Genomic DNA, 26,581 nt, shown 5'->3' with positions numbered 1-26,581 from the left:
AGGTATGAAACAGGTCTGAAACAGGTCTGAAACAGGTCTGAACCAGGTCTAGAACCAGGTCTGAACCAGGTTTAGAACCAGGTCTAGAACCAGGTCTGGACCAGGTCTGGACCAGGTCTGGACCAGGTCTGAACAAGGTCTGAACCAGGTCTAGAACAAGGTCTGGACTAGATCTGGACCAGGTCTGAACCAGGTCTGAACCAGGTCTGAACCAGGTCTAGAACCAGGTCTGAACCAGGTCAGAACCAGGTCTGAACCAGGTCTGGAGCAGGTCTGGAGCAGGTCTAGACCAGGTCTGAAGCAGGTCTAGAACCAGGTGTAGAATCAGGTCTAGAGCCAGGTCTGGATCAGGTCTGGACCAGGTCTGAACCAGGTCTGGACCAGGTCTAGAACCAGGTCTGGACCAGGTCTGAACCAGGTCTAGACCAGGTCTGAACCAGGTCTGAACCAGGTCTGGACCAGGTCAAGAACCAGGTCTAGAACCAGGTCTGAACCAGGTCTGAACCAGGTCTAGAACCAGGTCTGAACCATGTTTGAACCAGGTCTAGAACCGGGTCTGAACTTATTTTAGTCCAGGTCTAGTCCTGGTCTAGTCCTGTCTAGTCCTGGTCTGGTCCAGGTCTAGTCCTCGTCTGGTCCAGGTCTAGTCCGGGTCTGGACCAGGTCTAGAACCAGGTCTGGACCAGGTCTGAACCAGGTCTGAACCAGGTCTAGAACCAGGTCTGAACCAGGTCTGAACCAGGTCTAGAACCAGGTCTGAACCAGGTCTGGAGCAGGTCTAGACCAGGTCTGGAGCAGGTCTAAACCAGGTCTGAACCAGGTCTGGAACCAGGTCTGAACCAGGTCTGGACCAGGTCAGAACCAGGTCTGAACCAGGTCTAGAACCAGGTCTTAACCAGGCCTGAACCAGGTCTGAACCAGGTCCGGACCAGGTCTGAACCAGGTCTGAACCAGGTCTGGACCAGGTCAGAACCAGGTCTGAACCAGGTCTGAACCAGGTCTGGACCAGGTCTGAACCAGGTCTGGTCCAGGTCTGGACCAGGTCTGGACCAGGTCTGGACCAGGTCTAGAACAAGATCTGGACTAGATCTGGACCAGGTCTAAACCAGGTCTAGAACCAGGTGTAGAACCAGGTCTAGAACCAGGTGTAGAACCAGGTCTAGAGCCAGGTCTAGAACCAGGTCTGAACCAGGTCTAGAACCAGGTCTAAAACCAGGTCTGAACCAGGCCTAGAACCGGGTCCGAACCGGGTCTGAACCAGGTCTGAACCAGGTCTGAACCAGGTCTGAACCAGGTCTAGAACCAGGTCTGGACAAGATCTGGACCAGGTCTGGACGAGTTCTGGACCAGGTCTGAACCAGGTCTAGAACCAGGTCTGAACCAGGTCTAGAACCAGGTCTAGAACCAGGTCTGAACCAGGCCTAGAACCGGGTCTGAACCAGGTCTGAACCAGGTCTGAAACAGGTCTGAACCAGGTCTAGAACCAGGTCCGAACCAGGTCTGAACCAGTTCTGGACCAGGTCAAGAGCCAGGTCTGAACCAGGTCTGGAACCAAGTCTGAACAAGGTCTGGACCAGGTCAGAACCAGGTCTGAACCAGGTCCGACCCAGGTCTGAACCAGGCCTAGAACCGGGTCTGAACCAGGTCTAGAACCAGGTCTGGACCAGGTCTGAACCAGGTCTGAACCAGGTCTGAACCAGGTCTGCAACCAGGTCTGGAACCAGGTCTGGAACCAGGTCTGAACCAGGTCTGAACCAGGTCTGAACCAGGTCTGAAACCAGGTCTGAAACCAGGTCTGGAACAAGGTCTGAAACTAGGTCTGAACCAGGTCTGGACCAGGTCAAGAACCAGGTCTAGAACCAGGTCTGAACCAGGTCTAGAACCAGGTCTGAACCAGGTCTGAACCAGGTCTAGAACCAGGTCTGAACCAGGTCTGGAGCAGGTCTAGACCAGGTCTGGAGCAGGTCTAAACCAGGTCTGAACAAGGTCTGGAACCAGGTCTGAACCAGGTCTGGACCAGGTCAGAACCAGGTCTGAACCAGGTCTAGAACCAGGTCTTACCCAGGCCTGAACCAGGTCTGAACCAGGTCTGGACCAGGTCTGAACCAGGTCTGAACCAGGTCTAGAACCAGGTCTGGACCAGGTCTGAACCAGGTCTGAAACCAGGTCTGGAACCAGGTCTGAAACCAGGTCTGAACCAGGTCTGAACCAGGTCTGAACCGGGTCTGGACCAGGTCAAGAACCAGGTCTGAACCAGATCTGAACAAGGTCTGAACCAGGTCTGAACCAGGTCTAGAACCAGGTCCGAACCAGGTCTGGACCAGATCTGGACCAGGTCTGAACCAGGTCTAGAACCAGGTCTTAACCAGGCTTGAACCAGGTCTGAACCAGGTCTAGAACCAGGTCTGAACCAGGTCTAGAACCAGGTCTGGACCAGGTCTGGACCAGGTCTGGACCAGGTCTGAACCAGGTCTGAACCAGGTCTGGACCAGGTCTGGACCAGGTCTGGACCAGGTCTAGAACCAGGTCATAACCAGGTCTAGAACCAGGTCTGGACCAGGTCTAGATCCAGGTCTGAACCAGGTCTAGAACCAGGTCTGAACCATGTCTGAACCAGGTCTAGAACCGGATCTGAACTTAGTTTAGTCCAGGTCTAGTCCTGGTCTAGTCCTGGTCTAGTCCTGGTCTGGTCCAGGTCTAGTCCAGGTCTAGTCCAGGTCCAGGTCTGGTCCAGGTCTAGTCCAGGTCTGGTCCAGGTCTAGTCCAGGTCTGGTCCTGACCTCGGGGGATCTTGTAGCTCGTCTCTCCTGGTTTCCTCAGGTTCCTCAGGATGTGATCGCTGTGAATGTTCATGATCATCCCAAAGGCAAAGAGACCCAGACCTGCAACAGACAGAACAGGACTAAACCAGGACTAAAGCAGGACTAAAGCAGGACTAAACCAGGACTAAATCAGGACTAAACCAGGACTAAACCAGGACTAAAGCAGGACTAAACCAGGACTAAATCAGGACTAAACCAGGACTAAAGCAGGACTAAAGCAGGACTAAACCAGGACTAAACCAGGACTAAATCAGGACTAAACCAGGACTAAACCAGGACTAAACCAGGACTAAACCAGGACTAAACCAGCACTAAACCAGGACTAATCTTCTATATTTGTCTTTCTTTGAGTGTGTATCTGTTTGAGTGCTAAAAGGGGGAAAGGGGGTCTGTCCAGGTCGTTGAGAGGATTAGAAGCAGGAGTTTGGGGTCTTATTCGTACCTTGGGTAAAGTGGTTTAAAGTAATTAAAAACACACGTGACGCAGTTTAAGAAACATAATGGGTTCATAAAATTAAGATGAATAAAAAGGTTAAAATTGTGATTGAGCTTCTTTAAGAGAACAACAAAGCAAAGTTTTGTACAATTGGGCCCTGGTGGGTGTCGCCTCCTCCTGGAGCAGGCGCACAATGACACCAGCATATTTAACAATGCCCCTGTTGTCATAGTGACTGTAGCACACTGTACACAGGATGAACAACAAAGGGGAAAGGACACACCTTGTGACGCACCCTTGTGAAGCTTTGACCCCGGAGGCGGGGCTTTGACCCCGGAGGCGTGTCCTTATTACAGCGTCCTAGTGTCCTTTTTACGGTGTCCTTATTACAGCATCCTTGTGTCCTTTTTACAGTGTCCTTATTACAGTGTCCTTATTACAGCGTCCTAGTGTCCTTTTTACAGTGTCCTTATTACAGTGTCCAAGTGTCCTTATTACAGTGTCCTTTTTACAGTGTCCTTATTACAGTGTCCAAATGTCCTTATTACAGTGTCCTTATTACAATGTCCAAGTGTCCTTATTACAGTGTCCCTATTACAGTGTCTTTATTACAAAGTGTCCTAGTGTCCTTATTACAGTGTCCTTATTACAGCGTCCTAGTGTCCTTATTACAGTGTCCAAGTGTCCTTATTACAGTGTCCTTATTATAGCGTCCTAGCTACAGTGTCCTATTGTCCTTATTACAGCGTCCTTATTACAGCATCCTTGTGTCCTTTTTACAGTGTCCTTATTACAGTGTCCTTATTACAGCGTCCTAGTGTCCTTTTTACAGTGTCCTTATTACAGTGTCCTTATTACAGCGTCCTAGTGTCCTTTTTACAGTGTCCTTATTACAGTGTCCAAGTGTCCTTATTACAGTGTCCTTATTACAGTGTCCATATTACAGTGTCCAAGTGTCCTTTTTACAGTGTCCTTATTACAGTGTCCAAATGTCCTTATTACAGTGTCCTTATTACAATGTCCAAGTGTCCTTATTACAGTGTCCCTATTACAGTGTCTTTATTAAAAAGTGTCCTAGTGTCCTTATTACAGTGTCCTTATTACAGCGTCCTAGTGTCCTTATTACAGTGTCCAAGTGTCCTTATTACAGTGTCCTTAATATAGCGTCCTAGCTACAGTGTCCTATTGTCCTTATTACAGCGTCCTAGTGTCCTTATTACAGTGTCCTTATTAAAGCGTCCTAGTGTCCTTTTTACAGTGTCCTTATTACAGTGTCCTTATTACAGCATCCTTGTGTCCTTTTTACAGTGTCCTTATTACAGTGTCCTTATTACAGCGTCCTAGTGTCCTTTTTACAGTGTCCTTATTACAGTGTCCTTATTACAGCGTCCTAGTGTCCTTTTTACAGTGTCCTTATTACAGTGTCCAAGTGTCCTTATTACAGTGTCCTTATTACAGTGTCCATATTACAGTGTCCAAGTGTCCTTTTTACAGTGTCCTTATTACAGTGTCCAAATGTCCTTATTACAGTGTCCTTATTACAATGTCCAAGTGTCCTTATTACAGTGTCCCTATTACAGTGTCTTTATTAAAAAGTGTCCTAGTGTCCTTATTACAGTGTCCTTATTACAGCGTCCTAGTGTCCTTATTACAGTGTCCAAGTGTCCTTATTACAGTGTCCTTATTATAGCGTCCTAGCTACAGTGTCCTATTGTCCTTATTACAGCGTCCTAGTGTCCTTATTACAGTGTCCTTATTAAAGCGTCCTAGTGTCCTTATTACAGTGTCCTTATTACAGCGTCCTAGTGTCCTTATTACAGTGTCCAAGTGTCCTTATTACAGTGTCCTTATTATAGCGTCCTAGTGTCCTTATTACAGTGTCCTTATTACAGCGTCCTAGTGTCCTTATTACAGTGTCCAAGTGTCCTTATTACAGTGTCCTTATTATAGCGTCCTAGTTTCCTTATTACAGTGTCCCTATTACAGTGTCCTTATTACAGTGTCCAAGTGTCCTTATTACAGTGTCCTTATTACAGCGTCTTTATTACAGTGTCCTTATTACAGCGTCCTTATTACAGTGTCCTTATTACAGCGCCCTTATTACAGTGTCCTTATTACAGCGTCCTAGTTTCCTTATTACAGTGTCCTTATTACAACGTCCTAGTGTCCTTATTACAGTGTCCTAATTACAGTGTCCTTATTACAGCGTCTTTATTAGAGCGTCCTTATTACAGTGTCCTAATTACAGCTTCTTTATTACAGTGTCCTAGTGTCCTTATTACAGTGTCCTATTTACAGCGTCCGTATTACAGTGTCCTTATTACAGTGTCCTTATTACAGTGTCCTAATTACAGTGTCCTTATTACAGCGTCCTTGTGACCTTATTACAGTGTCCTAATTACAGCGTCCTTATTACAGTGTCCTAATTACAGTGTCCTTATTACAGTGTCCTTATTACAGTGTCCTAGTGTCCTTATTACAGCGTCCTAGTGTCCTTATTACAGTGTCCTTATTACAGCGTCCTAGTGTCCTTATTACAGTGTCCTTATTACAGTGTCCTAATCACAGTGTTCTAATTACAGCGTCCTAATTACAGCGTCCTAATGTCCTTATTACAGTCTCCTTAATACAGTGTCCTTATTACAGCGTCCTAGTTTCCTTATTACAGTGTCCTTATTACAGCGTCCTATTGTCCTTATTACAGTGTCCTAATTACAGTGTCCTTATTACAGCGTCTTTATTACAGTGTCCTTATTACAGCGTCCTTATTATAGTGTCCTTATTACAGCTTCTTTATTACAGTGTCCTAATTACAGCGTCCTAGTGACCTTATTACAGCGTCCTTAATACAGTGCCCTTATTACAGCGTCCTAGTTTCCTTATTACAGTGTCCTTATTACAGCGTCCTAGTGTCCTTATTACAGCGTCTTTATTACAGTGTCCTTATTACAGCGTCCTTATTACAGCGTCCTTAATACAGCGTCCTTAATACAGTGTCCTTATTACAGCGTCCTAGTTTCCTTATTACAGTGTCCTTATTACAGCGTCCTAGTGTCCTTATTACAGTGTCCTAATTACAGTGTCCTTATTACAGCGTCTTTATAACAGCGTCCTTATTACAGTGTCCTAATTACAGCGTCTTTATTACAGTGTCCTAGTGTCCTTATTACAGTGTCCTAATTACAGCGTCCTTATTACAGTGTCCTTATTTCAGTGTCCTAATTACAGTGTCCTAATTACAGTGTCCTAATTACAGTGTCCTTATTACATTGTCCTAATTACAGTGTCCTTATTACAGTGTCCTCATTACAGCGTCCTAGTGTCCTTATTACAGTGTCCTAATTACAGCGTCCTTATTACAGTGTCCTAATTACAGTGTCCTTATTACAGTGTCCTAATTACAGCGTCCTAGTGTCTTTTTTACAGTGTCCTAATTACAGCGTCCTTATTACAGTGTCCTAATTACAGTGTCCTTTTTACAGTGTCCTAATTACAGTGCCTTTATTACAGTGTCCTAATTACAGCGTCTTTATTACAGTGTCCTATTTACAGCGTCTTTATTACAGTGTCCTAATTACAGCGTCTTTATTACAGTGTCCTAATTACAGCGTCTTTATTACAGTGTCCTATTTACAGCGTCTTTATTACAGTGTCCTAATTACAGCGTCTTTATTACAGTGTCCTTATTAGGCGGCCATCGTGGTGTTTTATTCATCCACCTCCTCGTCACGGGGTGGGCGGGGTCACACGCTCTCTGAGACTACGTCACGGGGTGGGCGGGGTCACGGGCGAGCCGTGTGCATTTCCGGGTTTGTGGGGGGGGCCATGTTCTGGGTGAAACCCATGTCCTGATATGGGACCTTTAATAACCTGTCTCACAGTGTGTGGGTGTTACCTGCTCCTGTCCTCAGGCTGTAGACCCATCCCCGGCCCTGGTCTCGGCCCCGGCCCTGGTCCTGGTCCTGGTCCAGACCTCGGGCGGAGCAGTGCAGCAGGGCGTGGCTCTGGAGGAAGCCGTTCAAGAGGCAGAAAAGTGAAGCCGAGACGACGATGAAGACGGGAACGGGTTTTCCACCTCGGATCAGGAGAGAGTAGAAGAGCGTCCTCAAGAAGACAACATGAAGACAATATGAGGACAACATGAGGACAACGTGAAGACAACGTGAGGACAACATGAGGACAACATGAGGACAACGTGAAGACAACGTGAAGACAACATAAAGACAACGTGAGGACAACATGAGGACAACGTGAAGACAACATAAAGACAACGTGAGGACAACGTGAGGACAACATGAGGACAACGTGAAGACAACATAAAAACAACTTGAAGAGAACGTGAAGACAACATAAAGACAACGTGAAGACAACATGAGGACAACGTGAAGACAACATGAAGACAACATAAAGACAACGTGAGGACAATGTGAAGACAACGTGAAGACAACGTGAAGACAACATGAGGACAACGTGAAGACAACGTAAAGACAACGTGAAGACAACATAAAGACAACGTGAAGAAAACGTGAGGACAACGTGAGGACAACGTGAAGACAACGTGAGGACAACGTGAAGACAACGTGAAGACAACATGAGGACAACGTGAAGACAACGTGAAGACAACATAAAGACAACGTGAGGACAACGTGAAGACAACATGAGGACAACGTGAAGACAACGGGAAGACAACATAAAGACAACGTGAAGACAACGTGAGGACAACATGAGGACAACGTGAAGACAACGTGAAGACAACATGAGGACAACATGAGGACAACGTGAAGACAACGTGAAGACAACGTGAAGACAACGTGAAGACAACATGAGGACAACGTGAAGACAACATAAAGACAACATGAGGACAACGTGAAGACAACATAAAGACAACATGAGGACAACGTGAAGACAACATAAAGACAACGTGAAGACAACGTGAAGACAACGTGAAGACAACATAAAGACAACGTGAAGACAACATGAGGACAACGTGAAGACAACGTGAAGACAACATAAAGACAACGTGAGGACAACGTGAAGACAACATGAGGACAACGTGAAGACAACGGGAAGACAACATAAAGACAACGTGAAGACAACGTGAGGACAACATGAGGACAACGTGAAGACAACGTGAAGACAACGTGAAGACAACATAAAGACAACGTGAGGACAACGTGAGGACAACGTGAAGACAACGTGAAGACACATGAGGACAACGTGAAGACAACGTGAAGACAACATAAAGACAACGTGAGGACAATGTGAAGACAACATGAGGACAACGTGAAGACAACGTGAAGACAACATAAAGACAACGTGAAGACAACGTGAAGACAACATGAGGACAACATGAGGACAACGTGAAGACAACGTGAAGACAACGTGAAGACAACATAAAGACAACATGAGGACAACGTGAAGACAACATAAAGACAACATGAGGACAACGTGAAGACAACGTAAAGACAACATGAGGAAAACGTGAAGACAACGTGAAGACAACGTGAAGACAACATAAAGACAACGTGAGGACAACGTGAGGACAACGTGAAGACAACGTGAAGACAACATAAAGACAACGTGAAGACAACGTGAAGACAACATAAAGACAACGTGAAGACAACGTGAAGACAACATGAGGACAACATGAGGACAACGTGAAGACAACGTGAAGACAACGTGAAGACAACATAAAGACAACATGAGGACAACGTGAAGACAACATAAAGACAACATGAGGACAACGTGAAGACAACGTAAAGACAACATGAGGACAACGTGAAGACAACGTGAAGACAACGTGAAGACAACATAAAGACAACGTGAGGACAACGTGAGGACAACGTGAAGACAACGTGAAGACAACGTGAAGACAACGTGAAGACAACATGAGGACAACATGAGGACAACGTGAAGACAACGTGAAGACAACGTGAAGACAACGTGAAGACAACATGAGGACAACGTGAAGACAACATAAAGACAACATGAGGACAACGTGAAGACAACATAAAGACAACATGAGGACAACGTGAAGACAACATAAAGACAACGTGAAGACAACGTGAAGACAACGTGAAGACAACATAAAGACAACGTGAAGACAACATGAGGACAACGTGAAGACAACGTGAAGACAACATAAAGACAACGTGAGGACAACGTGAAGACAACGGGAAGACAACATAAAGACAACGTGAAGACAACGTGAGGACAACATGAGGACAACGTGAAGACAACGTGAAGACAACGTGAAGACAACGTGAAGACAACATAAAGACAACGTGAGGACAACGTGAGGACAACGTGAAGACAACGTGAAGACACATGAGGACAACGTGAAGACAACGTGAAGACAACATAAAGACAACGTCAGGACAATGTGAAGACAACATGAGGACAACGTGAAGACAACGTGAAGACAACATAAAGACAACGTGAAGACAACGTGAAGACAACATGAGGACAACATGAGGACAACGTGAAGACAACGTGAAGACAACGTGAAGACAACATAAAGACAACATGAGGACAACGTGAAGACAACATAAAGACAACATGAGGACAACGTGAAGACAACGTAAAGACAACATGAGGACAACGTGAAGACAACGTGAAGACAACGTGAAGACAACATAAAGACAACGTGAAGACAACGTGAAGACAACATGAGGACAACATGAGGACAACGTGAAGACAACGTGAAGACAACGTGAAGACAACGTGAAGACAACATGAGGACAACGTGAAGACAACATAAAGACAACATGAGGACAACGTGAAGACAACATAAAGACAACATGAGGACAACGTGAAGACAACATAAAGACAACGTGAAGACAACGTGAAGACAACGTGAAGACAACATAAAGACAACGTGAAGACAACGTGAAGACAACGTGAGGCTCTGGTGGTGCCACGATGAGAAACACCACCTTTAAAGAAGATGGAGCTAACATGGACTAAAGTCATGTTTTAGACAAGTTTTACCGACTCCACCAGCACGACCAGCCTCCTGCTGGTGCCAGAGTCAGGACTAAACATGGACCGGCCTCCTGCTGGTGCCAGAGTCAGGACTAAACATGGACCGGCCTCCTGCTGGTGCCAGAGTCAGGACTAAACATGGCCTCCTGCTGGTGCCAGAGTCAGGACTAAACATGGCCTCCTGCTGGTGCCCCATGTTTCACTAAATTACTTTTAATCTCTTTTCAAATATTGATTATTGATTTAAAAGGAACACGTTCTGCTTTTATCTTTCTTCATCTTCAGGTCAAACTCTGATTTTATTCTTTCAACCAAAAGTAAAACACTTTATTATCATCGATCAATAAAGTGTTGCCAGAACCCGTGGGCGGAGCCAGGCCCTGGATCATGACATCATTTATGCATCATGACGTCACTGCAGCAGGCAGAGCGTTGGGTTGGGACGCAGGTGACCAGGGTTCAAATCCAGCAGTGGCTTCAAGTCTCTTCACCCGTTTCATTGGTTATTTTTGTTGAACTGATGTGTGATTGGCTACATGTAGAAAGTGGGCGGTGTTTACAGCACGTCATGCAATCTGACCAATTTGGCCTTTTCTATCATTTAACTGAGGTTTTGTTAAAAGTAAAGGACATAAATTAGAGCAAATCGACTGGAAAAAAGAGACATTCAGAACATGAGCTGAAAAACAAAGTTTATCTAACGTAGAAGAGACGACAGCACATGATCGTTCAAACCATGAGGTCATCGTGGTTGTAGCAGTGGCTCAGGTTTGATTCATCTCCAAAGCTAAAGCAGAGAAACTGCAGGACAAACAGCTCATGAGGAACGTGCTAAAGGTCAGACTGACTTTTACTTTCAATAAAGATCAGTCTAATTCTAAAACAGCCCTTTATCCTCTAAGTGCTGAACAGCCCTGACAGGGGCAAGTTTTTTATATTTGTTTTGTCACTGATTGTTTTAAAGAACATCAAGATGTAAAATTTCTTGAATAATTAAATGTCGCCTCTGCTGTTCTGTTCAAGGTGTTGTGGAGGAGGAGCTCTCTCAGAACGCTGTCTTTGCCTTTGGAGGGTCACTGTCTGTTACTGTCTGTTACTGTGTCTGTTACTGTGTCTGTTACTGTGTCTGTTACTGTGTCTGTAACTGTCTGTAACTGTCTGTAACTGTCTGTAACTGTGTCTGTAACTGTGTCTGTAACTGTGTCTGTTACTGTCTGTTACTGTGTATGTTACTGTCTGAAACTGTCTGTAACTGTGTCTGTAACTGTGTCTGTAACTGTGTCTGTAACTGTGTCTGTTACTGTCTGTTACTGTGTATGTTACTGTCTGAAACTGTCTGTAACTGTGTCTGTAACTGTGTCTGTAACTGTGTCTGTTACTGTGTCTGTTACTGTGTCTGTTACTGTGTCTGAAACTGTCTGTAACTGTCTGAAACTGTCTGTAACTGTCTGTTACTGTCTGTAACTGTCTGTTAATGTCTGTAACTGTGTCTGTAACTGTGTCTGTTACAGTCTGTTACTGTCTGTAACTGTCTGTAACTGTCTGTAACTGTGTCTGTAACTGTGTCTGTAACTGTGTCTGTAACTGTCTGTTACTGTCTGTAACTGTCTGTAACTGTCTGTAACTGTCTGTAAATGTGTCTGTAACTGTCTGTAACTGCCTGTTACTGTCTGTTACTGTCTGTAACTGTGTCTGTTCTGTTACTGTCTGTAACTGTCTGTAACTGCCTGTTACTGTCTGTTACTGTCTGTAACTGTATGTTACTGTCTGTTACTGTCTGTAACTGTCTGTAACTGTGTCTGTTACTGTCTGTTACTGTCTGTTACTGTCTGTTACTGTGTCTGTAACTGTGTCTGTAACTGTCTGTAACTGTAACTGTCTGTTACTGTCTGTTACTGTCTGTAACTGTCTGTAACTGTCTGTAACTGTGTCTGTAACTGTCTGTAACTGTGTCTGTAACTGTCTGTAACTGTCTGTAACTGTCTGTTACTGTCTGCAACTGTCTGTGACTGTCTGTAATTGTCTGTAACTGTGTCTGCAACTGTCTGTAACTGTCTGTAATTGTCTGTAACTGTGTCTGTAACTGGCTGTAACTGTCTGTAACTGTCTGTTACTGTCTGTAACTGTCTGTTACTGTCTGTTACTGTCTGTAACTTGTAACTGTCTGTAACTGTCTGTAACTGGCAGTAACTGTAACTGTGTCTGTACCTGTCTGTTACTGTATGTAACTGTCTGTAACTGTCTGTTACTGTCTGTAACTGTCTGTTACTGTCTGTTACTGTCTGTAACTGTCTGTAACTGTGTCTGTAACTGTCTGTTACTGTCTGTTACTGTCTGTTACTGTCTGTAACTGTCTGTAACTGTCTGTAACTTGTAACTGCTTGTAACTGTCTGTAACTGTGTCTGTAACTGTCTGTTACTGTCTGTTACTGTCTGTAACTGTCTGTAACTGTCTGTAACTTGTAACTGTCTGTTACTGTCTGTAACTGTGTCTGTAACTGTGTCTGTAACTGTGTCTGTTACTGTCTGTTACTGTGTATGTTACTGTCTGAAACTGTCTGTAACTGTGTCTGTAACTGTGTCTGTAACTGTGTCTGTAACTGTGTCTGTTACTGTCTGTTACTGTGTATGTTACTGTCTGAAACTGTCTGTAACTGTGTCTGTAACTGTGTCTGTTACTGTGTCTGTTACTGTGTCTGTTACTGTGTCTGAAACTGTCTGTAACTGTCTGAAACTGTCTGTAACTGTCTGTTACTGTCTGTAACTGTCTGTTAATGTCTGTAACTGTGTCTGTAACTGTGTCTGTTACAGTCTGTTACTGTCTGTAACTGTCTGTAACTGTCTGTAACTGTGTCTGTAACTGTGTCTGTAACTGTCTGTTACTGTCTGTAACTGTCTGTAACTGTCTGTAACTGTCTGTAAATGTGTCTGTAACTGTCTGTAACTGCCTGTTACTGTCTGTTACTGTCTGTAACTGTGTCTGTTCTGTTACTGTCTGTAACTGTCTGTAACTGCCTGTTACTGTCTGTTACTGTCTGTAACTGTATGTTACTGTCTGTTACTGTCTGTAACTGTCTGTAACTGTGTCTGTTACTGTCTGTTACTGTCTGTTACTGTCTGTTACTGTGTCTGTAACTGTGTCTGTAACTGTCTGTAACTGTAACTGTCTGTTACTGTCTGTTACTGTCTGTAACTGTCTGTTACTGTCTGTAACTGTGTCTGTAACTGTCTGTAACTATGTCTGTAACTGTCTGTTACTGTCTGTAACTGTCTGTTACTGTCTGTAACTGTGTCTGTAATTGTCTGTAACTGTGTCTGCAACTGTCTGTAACTGTCTGTAATTGTCTGTAACTGTGTCTGTAACTGGCTGTAACTGTCTGTAACTGTCTGTTACTGTCTGTAACTGTCTGTTACTGTCTGTTACTGTCTGTAACTTGTAACTGTCTGTAACTGTCTGTAACTGGCAGTAACTGTAACTGTGTCTGTACCTGTCTGTTACTGTATGTAACTGTCTGTAACTGTCTGTTACTGTCTGTAACTGTCTGTTACTGTCTGTTACTGTCTGTAACTGTCTGTAACTGTGTCTGTAACTGTCTGTTACTGTCTGTTACTGTCTGTTACTGTCTGTAACTGTCTGTAACTGTCTGTAACTTGTAACTGCTTGTAACTGTCTGTAACTGTGTCTGTAACTGTCTGTTACTGTCTGTTACTGTCTGTAACTGTCTGTAACTGTCTGTAACTTGTAACTGTCTGTTACTGTCTGTAACTGTGTCTGTAACTGTCTGTTACTCTCTGTTACTGTCTGTAACTGTCTGTAACTGTCTGTAACTGTCTGTAACTTGTAACTGTCTGTAACTGTCTGTAACTGTAACTGTGTCTGTACCTGTCTGTTACTGTCTATAACTGTGTCTGTAACTGTCTGTAACTGTAACTGTCTGTTACTGTCTGTTACTGTCTGTAACTGTCTGTTACTGTCTGTAACTGTCTGTAACTGTCTGTAACTGTGTCTGTAACTGTCTGTAACTGTCTGTAACTTGTAACTGTCTGTAACTGTGTCTGTAACTGTGTCTGTAACTGTCTGTAACTTGTAACTGTCTGTAACTGTCTGTAACTGTCTGTAACTGTAACTGTGTCTGTAACTGTCTGTAACTGTCTGTTACTGTCTGTTACTGTCTGTAACTGTGTCTGTAACTGTCTGTAACTGTGTCTGTAACTGTCTGTAACTGTCTGTTACTGTCTGTCACTGTCTGTCACTGTCTGTAACTGTCTGTAACTTGTAACTGTCTGTAACTGTGTCTGTAACTGTCTGTAACTCTGTCTGTAACTGTAACTGTCTGTTACTGTCTGTTACTGTCTGTTACTGTCTGTTACTGTCTGTAACTGTGTCTGTAACTGTGTCTGTAAATGTGTCTGTAACTGTCTGTTACTGTCTGTAACTGTCTGTAACTGTCTGTTACTGTCTGTTACTGTCTGTAACTGTCTGTTACTGTCTGTAACTGTCTGTAACTGTGTCTGTAACTGTCTGTAACTGTGTCTGTAACTGTGTCTGTAACTGTCTGTTACTGTCTGTAACTGTCTGTAACTGTCTGTAACTGTGTCTGTAACTGTCTGTAACTGTCTGTAACTGTCTGTTACTGTCTGTAACTGTGTATGTAACTGTCTGTAACTGTAACTGTCTGTTACTGTCTGTAACTGTGTCTGTAACTGTCTGTAACTGTCTTTAACTGTGTCTGTAACTGTCTGTAACTGTCTGTAACTGTCTGTAACTGTGTCTGTAACTGTCTGTAACTGTCTATAACTGTCTGTAACTGTGTCTGTAACTGTCTGTAACTGTGTCTGTAACTGTCTGTAACTGTCTGTAACTGTGTCTGTACTGTCTGTAACTGTCTTTAACTGTGTCTGTAACTGTCTATAACTGTCTGTAAGTGTGTCTGTAACTATCTGTAACTGTCTATATCTGTCTGTAACTTTGTCTGTAACTGTCTGTAACTGTCTTTAACTGTGTCTGTAACTGTCTGTAACTGTGTCTGTAACTGTCTGTAACTGTGTCTGTAACTGTGTCTGTAACTGTCTGTAACTGTCTTTAACTGTGTCTGTAACTGTCTGTAACTGTCTGTAACTGTGTCTGTAACTGTGTGTAACTGTCTGTAACTGTCTATAACTGTCTGTAACTGTGTCTGTAACTGTCTGTAACTGTCTGTAACTGTGTCTGTAACTGTCTGCAACTGTGTCTGTAACTGTGTCTGTAACTGTCTGTAACTGTGTCTGTAACTGTCTGTAACTGTGTCTGTAACTGTGTCTGTAACTGCGTCTGTAACTGTCTGTTACTGTCTGTAACTGTCTGTAACTGTCTGTTACTGTCTGTTACTGTCTGTAACTGTCTGTTACTGTCTGTAACTGTCTGTTACTGTCTGTAACTTTCTGAAACTGTCTGTTACTGTCTGTAACTGTCTGTAACTGTGTCTGTAACTGTGTCTGTAACTGTGTCTGTAACTGTCTGTAACTGTGTCTGTAACTGTGTCTGTAACTGTCTGTAACTGTCTGTAACTGTCTGTAACTGTCTGTAACTGTCTGTTACTGTCTGTAACTGTCTGTAACTGTCTGTAACTGTCTGTTACTGTCTGTAACTGTCTGTAACTGTGTCTGTAACTGTCTTTAACTGTGTCTGTAACTGTCTGTAACTGTCTGAAACTGTGTCTGTAACTGTCTAACTGTCTGTAACTGTCTGTAACTGTCTGTTACTGTCTGTAACTGTGTCTGTAACTGTGTGTAACTGTAACTGTCTGTTACTGTCTGTAACTGTCTGTAACTGTGTCTGTAACTGTCTGTAACTGTCTTTAACTGTGTCATTAACTGTCTGTAACTGTCTATAACTGTCTGTAACTGTGTCTGTAACTGTCTGTAACTGTCTGTAACTGTGTCTGTAACTGTCTGTAACTGTCTGTAACTGTGTCTGTAACTGTCTGTAACTGTCTTTAACTGTGTCTGTAACTGTCTGTAACTGTCTGTAACTGTGTCTGTAACTGTGTCTGTAACTGTCTGTAACTGTCTATATCTGTCTGTAACTGTGTCTGTAACTGTCTGTAACTGTGTCTGTAACTGTCTGTAACTGTCTGGAAGTGTGTTTGTAACTGTCTGTAACTGTCTATATCTGTCTGTAACTGTGTCTGTAACTGTCTGTAACTGTGTCTGTAACTGTCTGTAACTGTGTCTGTAACTGTGTCTGTAACTGTCTGTAACTGTCTTTAACTGTGTCTGTAACTGTCTGTAACTGTGTCTGTAACTGTCTGTAACTGTCTATAACTGTCTGTAACTGTGTCTGTAACTATCTGTAACTGTCTGTAACTGTCTGTAAATGTGTCTGTAACTGTCTGTTACTGTCTGTAACTGTCTGTAACTGTCTGTTACTGTCTGTTACTGTCTGTAACTGTCTGTTACTGTCTGTAACTTTCTGTAACTGTCTGTTACTGTCTGTAACTGTCTGTAACTGTCTGTAACTGTCTGTAACAGTGTCTGTAACTGTGTCTGTAACTGTCTGTAACTGTGTCTGTAACTGTGTCTGTAACTGTCTGTTACTGTCTGTAACTGTCTGTAACTGTCTGTAACTGTCTGTAAGTGTGTCTGTAACTGTCTGTAACTGTCTGTAACTGTCTGTTACTGTCTGTAACTGTCTGTAACTGTGTCTGTAACTGTCTTTAACTGTGTCTGTAACTGTCTGTAACTGTCTGTAACTGTCTGTAAATGTCTGTTACTGTCTGTAACTGTGTCTGTAACTGTCTGTAAATGTCTGTTACTGTCTGTTACTGTGTCTGTTACTGTGTCTGTTACTGTGTCTGTAACTGTCTGTAACTGTCTGTAACTGTCTGTAACTGTGTCTGTAACTGTGTCTGTAACTGTGTCTGTTACTGTCTGTTACTGTGTATGTTACTGTCTGAAACTGTCTGTAACTGTGTCTGTAACTGTGTCTGTAACTGTGTCTGTTACTGTGTCTGTTACTGTGTCTGTTACTGTGTCTGAAACTGTCTGTAACTGTCTGAAACTGTCTGTAACTGTCTGTTACTGTCTGTAACTGTCTGTTAATGTCTGTAACTGTGTCTGTAACTGTGTCTGTTACTGTCTGTTACTGTCTGTAACTGTCTGTAACTGTCTGTAACTGTGTCTGTAACTGTGTCTGTAACTGTCTGTTACTGTCTGTAACTGTCTGTAACTGTCTGTAACTGTCTGTAAATGTGTCTGTAACTGTCTGTAACTGTGTCTGTTCTGTTACTGTCTGTAACTGTCTGTAACTGCCTGTTACTGTCTGTTACTGTCTGTAACTGTATGTTACTGTCTGTTACTGTCTGTAACTGTCTGTAACTGTGTCTGCTACTGTCTGTTACTGTCTGTTACTGTCTGTTACTGTGTCTGTAACTGTGTCTGTAACTGTCTGTAACTGTAACTGTCTGTTACTGTCTGTTACTGTCTGTAACTGTCTGTTACTGTCTGTAACTGTGTCTGTAACTGTCTGTAACTGTGTCTGTAACTGTCTGTTACTGTCTGTAACTGTCTGTTACTGTCTGTAACTGTGTCTGTAACTGTCTGTAACTGTGTCTGTAACTGTCTGTAACTGTCTGTTACTGTCTGTAACTGTCTGTTACTGTCTGCAACTGTCTGTGACTGTCTGTAATTGTCTGTAACTGTGTCTGTAACTGTCTGTAACTGTCTGTAACTGTCTGTTACTGTCTGTAACTGTCTGTTACTGTCTGTTACTGTCTGTAACTTGTAACTGTCTGTAACTGTCTGTAACTGGCAGTAACTGTAACTGTGTCTGTACCTGTCTGTAACTGTCTGTAACTGTCTGTAACTGTCTGTTACTGTCTGTAGATGTATGTTACTGTCTGTTACTGTCTGTAACTGTCTGTAACTGTGTCTGTAACTGTGTCTGTAACTGTGTCTGTAACTGTGTCTGTAACTGTCTGTAACTGTGTCTGTAACTGTGTCTGTAACTGTCTGTTACTGTCTGTAACTGTCTGTAACTGTCTGTAACTGTCTGTAACTGTCTGTTACTGTCTGTAACTGTCTGTAACTGTCTGTAACTGTCTGTAACTGTCTGTTACTGTCTGTAACTGTCTGTAACTGTGTCTGTAACTGTGTCTGTAACTGTCTGTAACTGTGTCTGTAACTGTCTGTAACTGTCTGTAACTGTCTGTAACTGTCTGTTACTGTCTGTAACTGTCTGTAACTGTCTGTAACTGTCTGTAACTGTCTGTTACTGTCTGTAACTGTCTGTAACTGTGTCTGTAACTGTCTTTAACTGTGTCTGTAACTGTCTGTAACTGTCTGTAACTGTGTCTGTAACTGTCTAACTGTCTGTAACTGTCTGTAACTGTCTGTTACTGTCTGTAACTGTGTCTGTAACTGTGTGTAACTGTAACTGTCTGTTACTGTCTGTAACTGTCTGTAACTGTGTCTGTAACTGTCTGTAACTGTCTTTAACTGTGTCTGTGACTGTCTGTAACTGTCTGTAACTGTGTCATTAACTGTCTGTAACTGTCTATAACTGTCTGTAACTGTGTCTGTAACTGTCTGTAACTGTCTGTAACTGTGTCTGTAACTGTCTGTAACTGTCTATAACTGTCTGTAACTGTGTCTGTAACTGTCTGTAACTGTCTGTAACTGTGTCTGTAACTGTCTGTAACTGTCTGTAACTGTGTCTGTAACTGTCTGTAACTGTCTTTAACTGTGTCTGTAACTGTCTGTAACTGTCTGTAACTGTGTCTGTAACTGTCTGTAACTGTCTATATCTGTCTGTAACTGTGTCTGTAACTGTCTGTAACTGTGTCTGTAACTGTCTGTAACTGTCTGTAAGTGTGTTTGTAACTGTCTGTAACTGTCTATATCTGTCTGTAACTGTGTCTGTAACTGTCTGTAACTGTGTCTGTAACTGTCTGTAACTGTGTCTGTAACTGTCTGTAACTGTGTCTGTAACTGTGTCTGTAACTGTCTGTAACTGTCTTTAACTGTGTCTGTAACTGTCTGTAACTGTGTCTGTAACTGTCTGTAACTGTCTATAACTGTCTGTAACTGTGTCTGTAACTATCTGTAACTGTCTGTAACTGTCTGTAAATGTGTCTGTAACTGTCTGTTACTGTTTGTAACTGTTTGTAACTGTCTGTTACTGTCTGTTACTGTCTGTAACTGTCTGTTACTGTCTGTAACTTTCTGTAACTGTCTGTTACTGTCTGTAACTGTCTGTAACTGTCTGTAACAGTGTCTGTAACTGTGTCTGTAACTGTCTGTAACTGTGTCTGTAACTGTGTCTGTAACTGTCTGTAACTGTCTTTAACTGTGTCTGTAACTGTCTGTAACTGTCTGTAACTGTGTCTGTAACTGTGTGTAACTGTCTGTAACTGTCTATAACTGTCTGTAACTGTGTCTGTAACTGTGTCTGTAACTGTCTGTAACTGTCTGTAACTGTCTGTAACTGTGTCTGTAACTGTCTGCAACTGTGTCTGTAACTGTGTCTGTAACTGTCTGTAACTGTGTCTGTAACTGTCTGTAACTGTGTCTGTAACTGTGTCTGTAACTGTGTCTGTAACTGTCTGTAAATGTGTCTGTAACTGTCTGTTACTGTCTGTAACTGTCTGTAAATGTCTGTTAATGTCTGTTACTGTCTGTTACTGTCTGTAACTGTCTGTTACTGTCTGTAACTGTCTGTTACTGTCTGTAACTTTCTGAAACTGTCTGTTACTGTCTGTAACTGTCTGTAACTGTGTCTGTAACTGTGTCTGTAACTGTGTCTGTAACTGTGTCTGTAACTGTCTGTAACTGTGTCTGTAACTGTGTCTGTAACTGTGTCTGTAACTGTCTGTTACTGTCTGTAACTGTCTGTAACTGTCTGTAACTGTCTGTAACTGTCTGTTACTGTCTGTTACTGTCTGTAACTGTCTGTAACTGTCTGTAACTGTCTGTAACTGTCTGTTACTGTCTGTAACTGTCTGTAACTGTGTCTGTAACTGTCTTTAACTGTGTCTGTAACTGTCTGTAACTGTCTGTAACTGTGTCTGTAACTGTCTAACTGTCTGTAACTGTCTGTAACTGTCTGTTACTGTCTGTAACTGTGTCTGTAACTGTGTGTAACTGTAACTGTCTGTTACTGTCTGTAACTGTCTGTAACTGTGTCTGTAACTGTCTTTAACTGTGTCTGTGACTGTCTGTAACTGTCTGTAACTGTGTCATTAACTGTCTGTAACTGTCTATAACTGTCTGTAACTGTGTCTGTAACTGTCTGTAACTGTCTGTAACTGTGTCTGTAACTGTCTGTAACTGTCTATAACTGTCTGTAACTGTGTCTGTAACTGTCTGTAACTGTCTGTAACTGTGTCTGTAACTGTCTGTAACTGTCTGTTACTGTCTGTAACTGTCTGTAACTGTGTCTGTAACTGTCTTTAACTGTGTCTGTAACTGTCTGTAACTGTCTGTAACTGTGTCTGTAACTGTCTAACTGTCTGTAACTGTCTGTAACTGTCTGTTACTGTCTGTAACTGTGTCTGTAACTGTGTGTAACTGTAACTGTCTGTTACTGTCTGTAACTGTCTGTAACTGTGTCTGTAACTGTCTTTAACTGTGTCTGTGACTGTCTGTAACTGTCTGTAACTGTGTCATTAACTGTCTGTAACTGTCTATAACTGTCTGTAACTGTGTCTGTAACTGTCTGTAACTGTCTGTAACTGTCTGTAACTGTGTCTGTAACTGTCTTTAACTGTGTCTGTAACTGTCTGTAACTGTCTGTAACTGTGTCTGTAACTGTCTAACTGTCTGTAACTGTCTGTAACTGTCTGTTACTGTCTGTAACTGTGTCTGTAACTGTGTGTAACTGTAACTGTCTGTTACTGTCTGTAACTGTCTGTAACTGTGTCTGTAACTGTCTTTAACTGTGTCTGTGACTGTCTGTAACTGTCTGTAACTGTGTCATTAACTGTCTGTAACTGTCTATAACTGTCTGTAACTGTGTCTGTAACTGTCTGTAACTGTCTGTAACTGTGTCTGTAACTGTCTGTAACTGTCTATAACTGTCTGTAACTGTGTCTGTAACTGTCTGTAACTGTCTGTAACTGTGTCTGTAACTGTCTGTAACTGTCTGTTACTGTCTGTAACTGTCTGTAACTGTGTCTGTAACTGTCTTTAACTGTGTCTGTAACTGTCTGTAACTGTCTGTAACTGTGTCTGTAACTGTCTAACTGTCTGTAACTGTCTGTAACTGTCTGTTACTGTCTGTAACTGTGTCTGTAACTGTGTGTAACTGTAACTGTCTGTTACTGTCTGTAACTGTCTGTAACTGTGTCTGTAACTGTCTTTAACTGTGTCTGTGACTGTCTGTAACTGTCTGTAACTGTGTCATTAACTGTCTGTAACTGTCTATAACTGTCTGTAACTGTGTCTGTAACTGTCTGTAACTGTCTGTAACTGTGTCTGTAACTGTCTGTAACTGTCTATAACTGTCTGTAACTGTGTCTGTAACTGTCTGTAACTGTCTGTAACTGTGTCTGTAACTGTCTGTAACTGTCTGTAACTGTGTCTGTAACTGTCTGTAACTGTCTTTAACTGTGTCTGTAACTGTCTGTAACTGTCTGTAACTGTGTCTGTAACTGTCTGTAACTGTCTATATCTGTCTGTAACTGTGTCTGTAACTGTCTGTAACTGTGTCTGTAACTGTCTGTAACTGTCTGTAAGTGTGTTTGTAACTGTCTGTAACTGTCTATATCTGTCTGTAACTGTGTCTGTAACTGTCTGTAACTGTGTCTGTAACTGTCTGTAACTGTGTCTGTAACTGTCTGTAACTGTGTCTGTAACTGTGTCTGTAACTGTCTGTAACTGTCTTTAACTGTGTCTGTAACTGTCTGTAACTGTGTCTGTAACTGTCTGTAACTGTCTATAACTGTCTGTAACTGTGTCTGTAACTATCTGTAACTGTCTGTAACTGTCTGTAAATGTGTCTGTAACTGTCTGTTACTGTCTGTAACTGTCTGTAACTGTCTGTTACTGTCTGTTACTGTCTGTAACTGTCTGTTACTGTCTGTAACTTTCTGTAACTGTCTGTTACTGTCTGTAACTGTCTGTAACTGTCTGTAACAGTGTCTGTAACTGTGTCTGTAACTGTCTGTAACTGTGTCTGTAACTGTGTCTGTAACTGTCTGTTACTGTCTGTAACTGTCTGTAACTGTCTTTAACTGTCTGTAACTGTCTGTAAGTGTGTCTGTAACTGTCTGTAACTGTCTGTTACTGTCTGTAACTGTCTGTAACTGTGTCTGTAACTGTCTTTAACTGTGTCTGTAACTGTCTGTAACTGTCTGTAACTGTGTCTGTAACTGTCTGTAACTGTCTGTAACTGTCTGTAACTGTCTGTTACTGTCTGTAACTGTGTCTGTAACTGTCTGTAACTGTAACTGTCTGTTACTGTCTGTAACTGTCTGTAACTGTGTCTGTAACTGTCTGTAACTGTCTTTAACTGTGTCTGTAACTGTCTGTAACTGTGTCTGTAACTGTCTGTAACTGTGTCTGTAACTGTGTCTGTAACTGTCTGTAACTGTGTCTGTAACTGTCTGTAACTGTCTTTAACTGTGTCTGTAACTGTCTGTAACTGTGTCTGTAACTGTCTGTAACTGTGTCTGTAACTGTCTGTAACTGTCTATAACTGTCTGTAACTGTGTCTGTAACTATCTGTAACTGTCTGTAACTGTCTGTAAATGTGTCTGTAACTGTCTGTTACTGTCTGTAACTGTTTGTAACTGTCTGTTACTGTCTGTTACTGTCTGTAACTGTCTGTTACTGTCTGTAACTTTCTGTAACTGTCTGTTACTGTCTGTAACTGTCTGTAACTGTCTGTAACAGTGTCTGTAACTGTGTCTGTAACTGTCTGTAACTGTGTCTGTAACTGTGTCTGTAACTGTCTGTAACTGTCTTTAACTGTGTCTGTAACTGTCTGTAACTGTCTGTAACTGTGTCTGTAACTGTGTGTAACTGTCTGTAACTGTCTATAACTGTCTGTAACTGTGTCTGTAACTGTCTGTAACTGTCTGTAACTGTCTGTAACTGTGTCTGTAACTGTCTGCAACTGTGTCTGTAACTGTGTCTGTAACTGTCTGTAACTGTGTCTGTAACTGTCTGTAACTGTGTCTGTAACTGTGTCTGTAACTGTGTCTGTAACTGTCTGTAAATGTGTCTGTAACTGTCTGTTACTGTCTGTAACTGTCTGTAACTGTCTGTTAATGTCTGTTACTGTCTGTTACTGTCTGTAACTGTCTGTTACTGTCTGTAACTGTCTGTTACTGTCTGTAACTTTCTGAAACTGTCTGTTACTGTCTGTAACTGTCTGTAACTGTGTCTGTAACTGTGTCTGTAACTGTGTCTGTAACTGTGTCTGTAACTGTCTGTAACTGTGTCTGTAACTGTGTCTGTAACTGTGTCTGTAACTGTCTGTTACTGTCTGTAACTGTCTGTAACTGTCTGTAACTGTCTGTAACTGTCTGTTACTGTCTGTTACTGTCTGTAACTGTCTGTAACTGTCTGTAACTGTCTGTAACTGTCTGTTACTGTCTGTAACTGTCTGTAACTGTGTCTGTAACTGTCTTTAACTGTGTCTGTAACTGTCTGTAACTGTCTGTAACTGTGTCTGTAACTGTCTAACTGTCTGTAACTGTCTGTAACTGTCTGTTACTGTCTGTAACTGTGTCTGTAACTGTGTGTAACTGTAACTGTCTGTTACTGTCTGTAACTGTCTGTAACTGTGTCTGTAACTGTCTTTAACTGTGTCTGTGACTGTCTGTAACTGTCTGTAACTGTGTCATTAACTGTCTGTAACTGTCTATAACTGTCTGTAACTGTGTCTGTAACTGTGTCTGTAACTGTCTGTAACTGTCTGTAACTGTGTCTGTAACTGTCTGTAACTGTCTATAACTGTCTGTAACTGTGTCTGTAACTGTCTGTAACTGTCTGTAACTGTGTCTGTAACTGTCTGTAACTGTCTGTTACTGTCTGTAACTATCTGTAACTGTGTCTGTAACTGTCTTTAACTGTGTCTGTAACTGTCTGTAACTGTCTGTAACTGTGTCTGTAACTGTCTAACTGTCTGTAACTGTCTGTAACTGTCTGTTACTGTCTGTAACTGTGTCTGTAACTGTGTGTAACTGTAACTGTCTGTTACTGTCTGTAACTGTCTGTAACTGTGTCTGTAACTGTCTTTAACTGTGTCTGTGACTGTCTGTAACTGTCTGTAACTGTGTCATTAACTGTCTGTAACTGTCTATAACTGTCTGTAACTGTGTCTGTAACTGTCTGTAACTGTCTGTAACTGTGTCTGTAACTGTCTGTAACTGTCTATAACTGTCTGTAACTGTGTCTGTAACTGTCTGTAACTGTCTGTAACTGTGTCTGTAACTGTCTGTAACTGTCTGTAACTGTGTCTGTAACTGTCTGTAACTGTCTTTAACTGTGTCTGTAACTGTCTGTAACTGTCTGTAACTGTGTCTGTAACTGTCTGTAACTGTCTATATCTGTCTGTAACTGTGTCTGTAACTGTCTGTAACTGTGTCTGTAACTGTCTGTAACAGTCTGTAAGTGTGTTTGTAACTGTCTGTAACTGTCTATATCTGTCTGTAACTGTGTCTGTAACTGTCTGTAACTGTGTCTGTAACTGTCTGTAACTGTGTCTGTAACTGTCTGTAACTGTGTCTGTAACTGTGTCTGTAACTGTCTGTAACTGTCTTTAACTGTGTCTGTAACTGTCTGTAACTGTGTCTGTAACTGTCTGTAACTGTCTATAACTGTCTGTAACTGTGTCTGTAACTATCTGTAACTGTCTGTAACTGTCTGTAAATGTGTCTGTAACTGTTACTGTCTGTAACTGTCTGTAACTGTCTGTTACTGTCTGTTACTGTCTGTAACTGTCTGTTACTGTCTGTAACTTTCTGTAACTGTCTGTTACTGTCTGTAACTGTCTGTAACTGTCTGTAACAGTGTCTGTAACTGTGTCTGTAACTGTCTGTAACTGTGTCTGTAACTGTGTCTGTAACTGTCTGTTACTGTCTGTAACTGTCTGTAACTGTCTTTAACTGTCTGTAACTGTCTGTAAGTGTGTCTGTAACTGTCTGTAACTGTCTGTTACTGTCTGTAACTGTCTGTAACTGTGTCTGTAACTGTCTTTAACTGTGTCTGTAACTGTCTGTAACTGTCTGTAACTGTGTCTGTAACTGTCTGTAACTGTCTGTAACTGTCTGTAACTGTCTGTTACTGTCTGTAACTGTGTCTGTAACTGTCTGTAACTGTAACTGTCTGTTACTGTCTGTAACTGTCTGTAACTGTGTCTGTAACTGTCTGTAACTGTCTTTAACTGTGTCTGTAACTGTCTGTAACTGTGTCTGTAACTGTCTGTAACTGTGTCTGTAACTGTGTCTGTAACTGTCTGTAACTGTGTCTGTAACTGTCTGTAACTGTCTTTAACTGTGTCTGTAACTGTCTGTAACTGTGTCTGTAACTGTCTGTAACTGTGTCTGTAACTGTGTCTGTAACTGTCTGTAACTGTGTCTGTAACTGTGTCTGTAACTGTGTCTGTAACTGTGTCTGTAACTGCACTAAAACCACATCATATTGGCCAGAATGAACCCCCCTTTATTTTTTGGCTAAGCCCGGATGTTTACAATGTCTGGCTCCGCCTCTGCCAGAAACACAGATTGAGAATGACTCAGGATTCTACAAAAGACTAAACCTGGACTAAACCAGGACTAAACCTGGACTAAACCAGGACTAAACCTGGACTAAACCAGGACTAAACCAGGACTAAACCAGGACTAAACCTGGACTAAACCAGGACTAAACCTGGACTAAACCAGGACTAAACCAGGACTAAACCAGGACTAAACCAGGACTCAGAAACACACTAATGGTTTAAACGACATGTTTGCTCGGTTGTTCCCGTCTGCGCATGCGCGGCAGGTGAGTCTTACCTGTGGAGGTAGTGCAGCGTGAACGTGCACAGCAGCAGTGTCCTGCCGTGCGCGCTCCCGTCAGTGGTGCACGCCATAAGCGCGGGCACGAGGAGGGACGGCATCTCCTGTAGGAACCAGGCCCAGCGCGCGGGCACGGTGCGCACGGGGGTCCGCGTGTACCGACCGTAAGGGGAGGGGCCACGCTGTAACTGACGTAACAGGAAAAACACGCCCACGAGCAGCTGGAGCGCGCAGAACCCGTGCACGAACGTGTACGCGCACGCAATCATGACTCCAGCAACACAGACACCAGCACGAGAGGACACCGACTTATATACCGAGGAGAGAGGGAGGAGAGAGGGGAGGGGGAGGAGAGA

General features: G+C 42.6%; 1 protein-coding gene across 1 annotated transcript in view; it reads right to left on the bottom strand.

Annotated features, from left to right (window-relative positions):
- The window catches only part of LOC140378047 (3-oxo-5-alpha-steroid 4-dehydrogenase 2-like), a 52,671-nt gene extending 26,177 nt beyond the window's left edge, over positions 1-26,494 (bottom strand). The window contains exons 1-3 of the mRNA XM_072463678.1: positions 26,223-26,494; positions 7,154-7,362; positions 2,781-2,882 (exon numbers count right to left, since the gene is read on the bottom strand). Coding sequence (XP_072319779.1) covers positions 2,781-2,882; positions 7,154-7,362; positions 26,223-26,494 — 583 coding nt within the window. The remainder of the gene's footprint in view (positions 1-2,780; positions 2,883-7,153; positions 7,363-26,222) is intronic.
- Positions 26,495-26,581: the final 87 nt, after the last annotated feature.

This window comes from Eucyclogobius newberryi, unplaced genomic scaffold, assembly GCF_026437365.1.
Source record: "Eucyclogobius newberryi isolate DKJ021-1_F unplaced genomic scaffold, fEucNew1.0.hap1 SCAF_4, whole genome shotgun sequence".
Lineage (NCBI taxonomy): Eukaryota > Metazoa > Chordata > Actinopteri > Gobiiformes > Gobiidae > Eucyclogobius > Eucyclogobius newberryi.
This window is presented reverse-complemented; position numbering and strand designations above follow the sequence as displayed.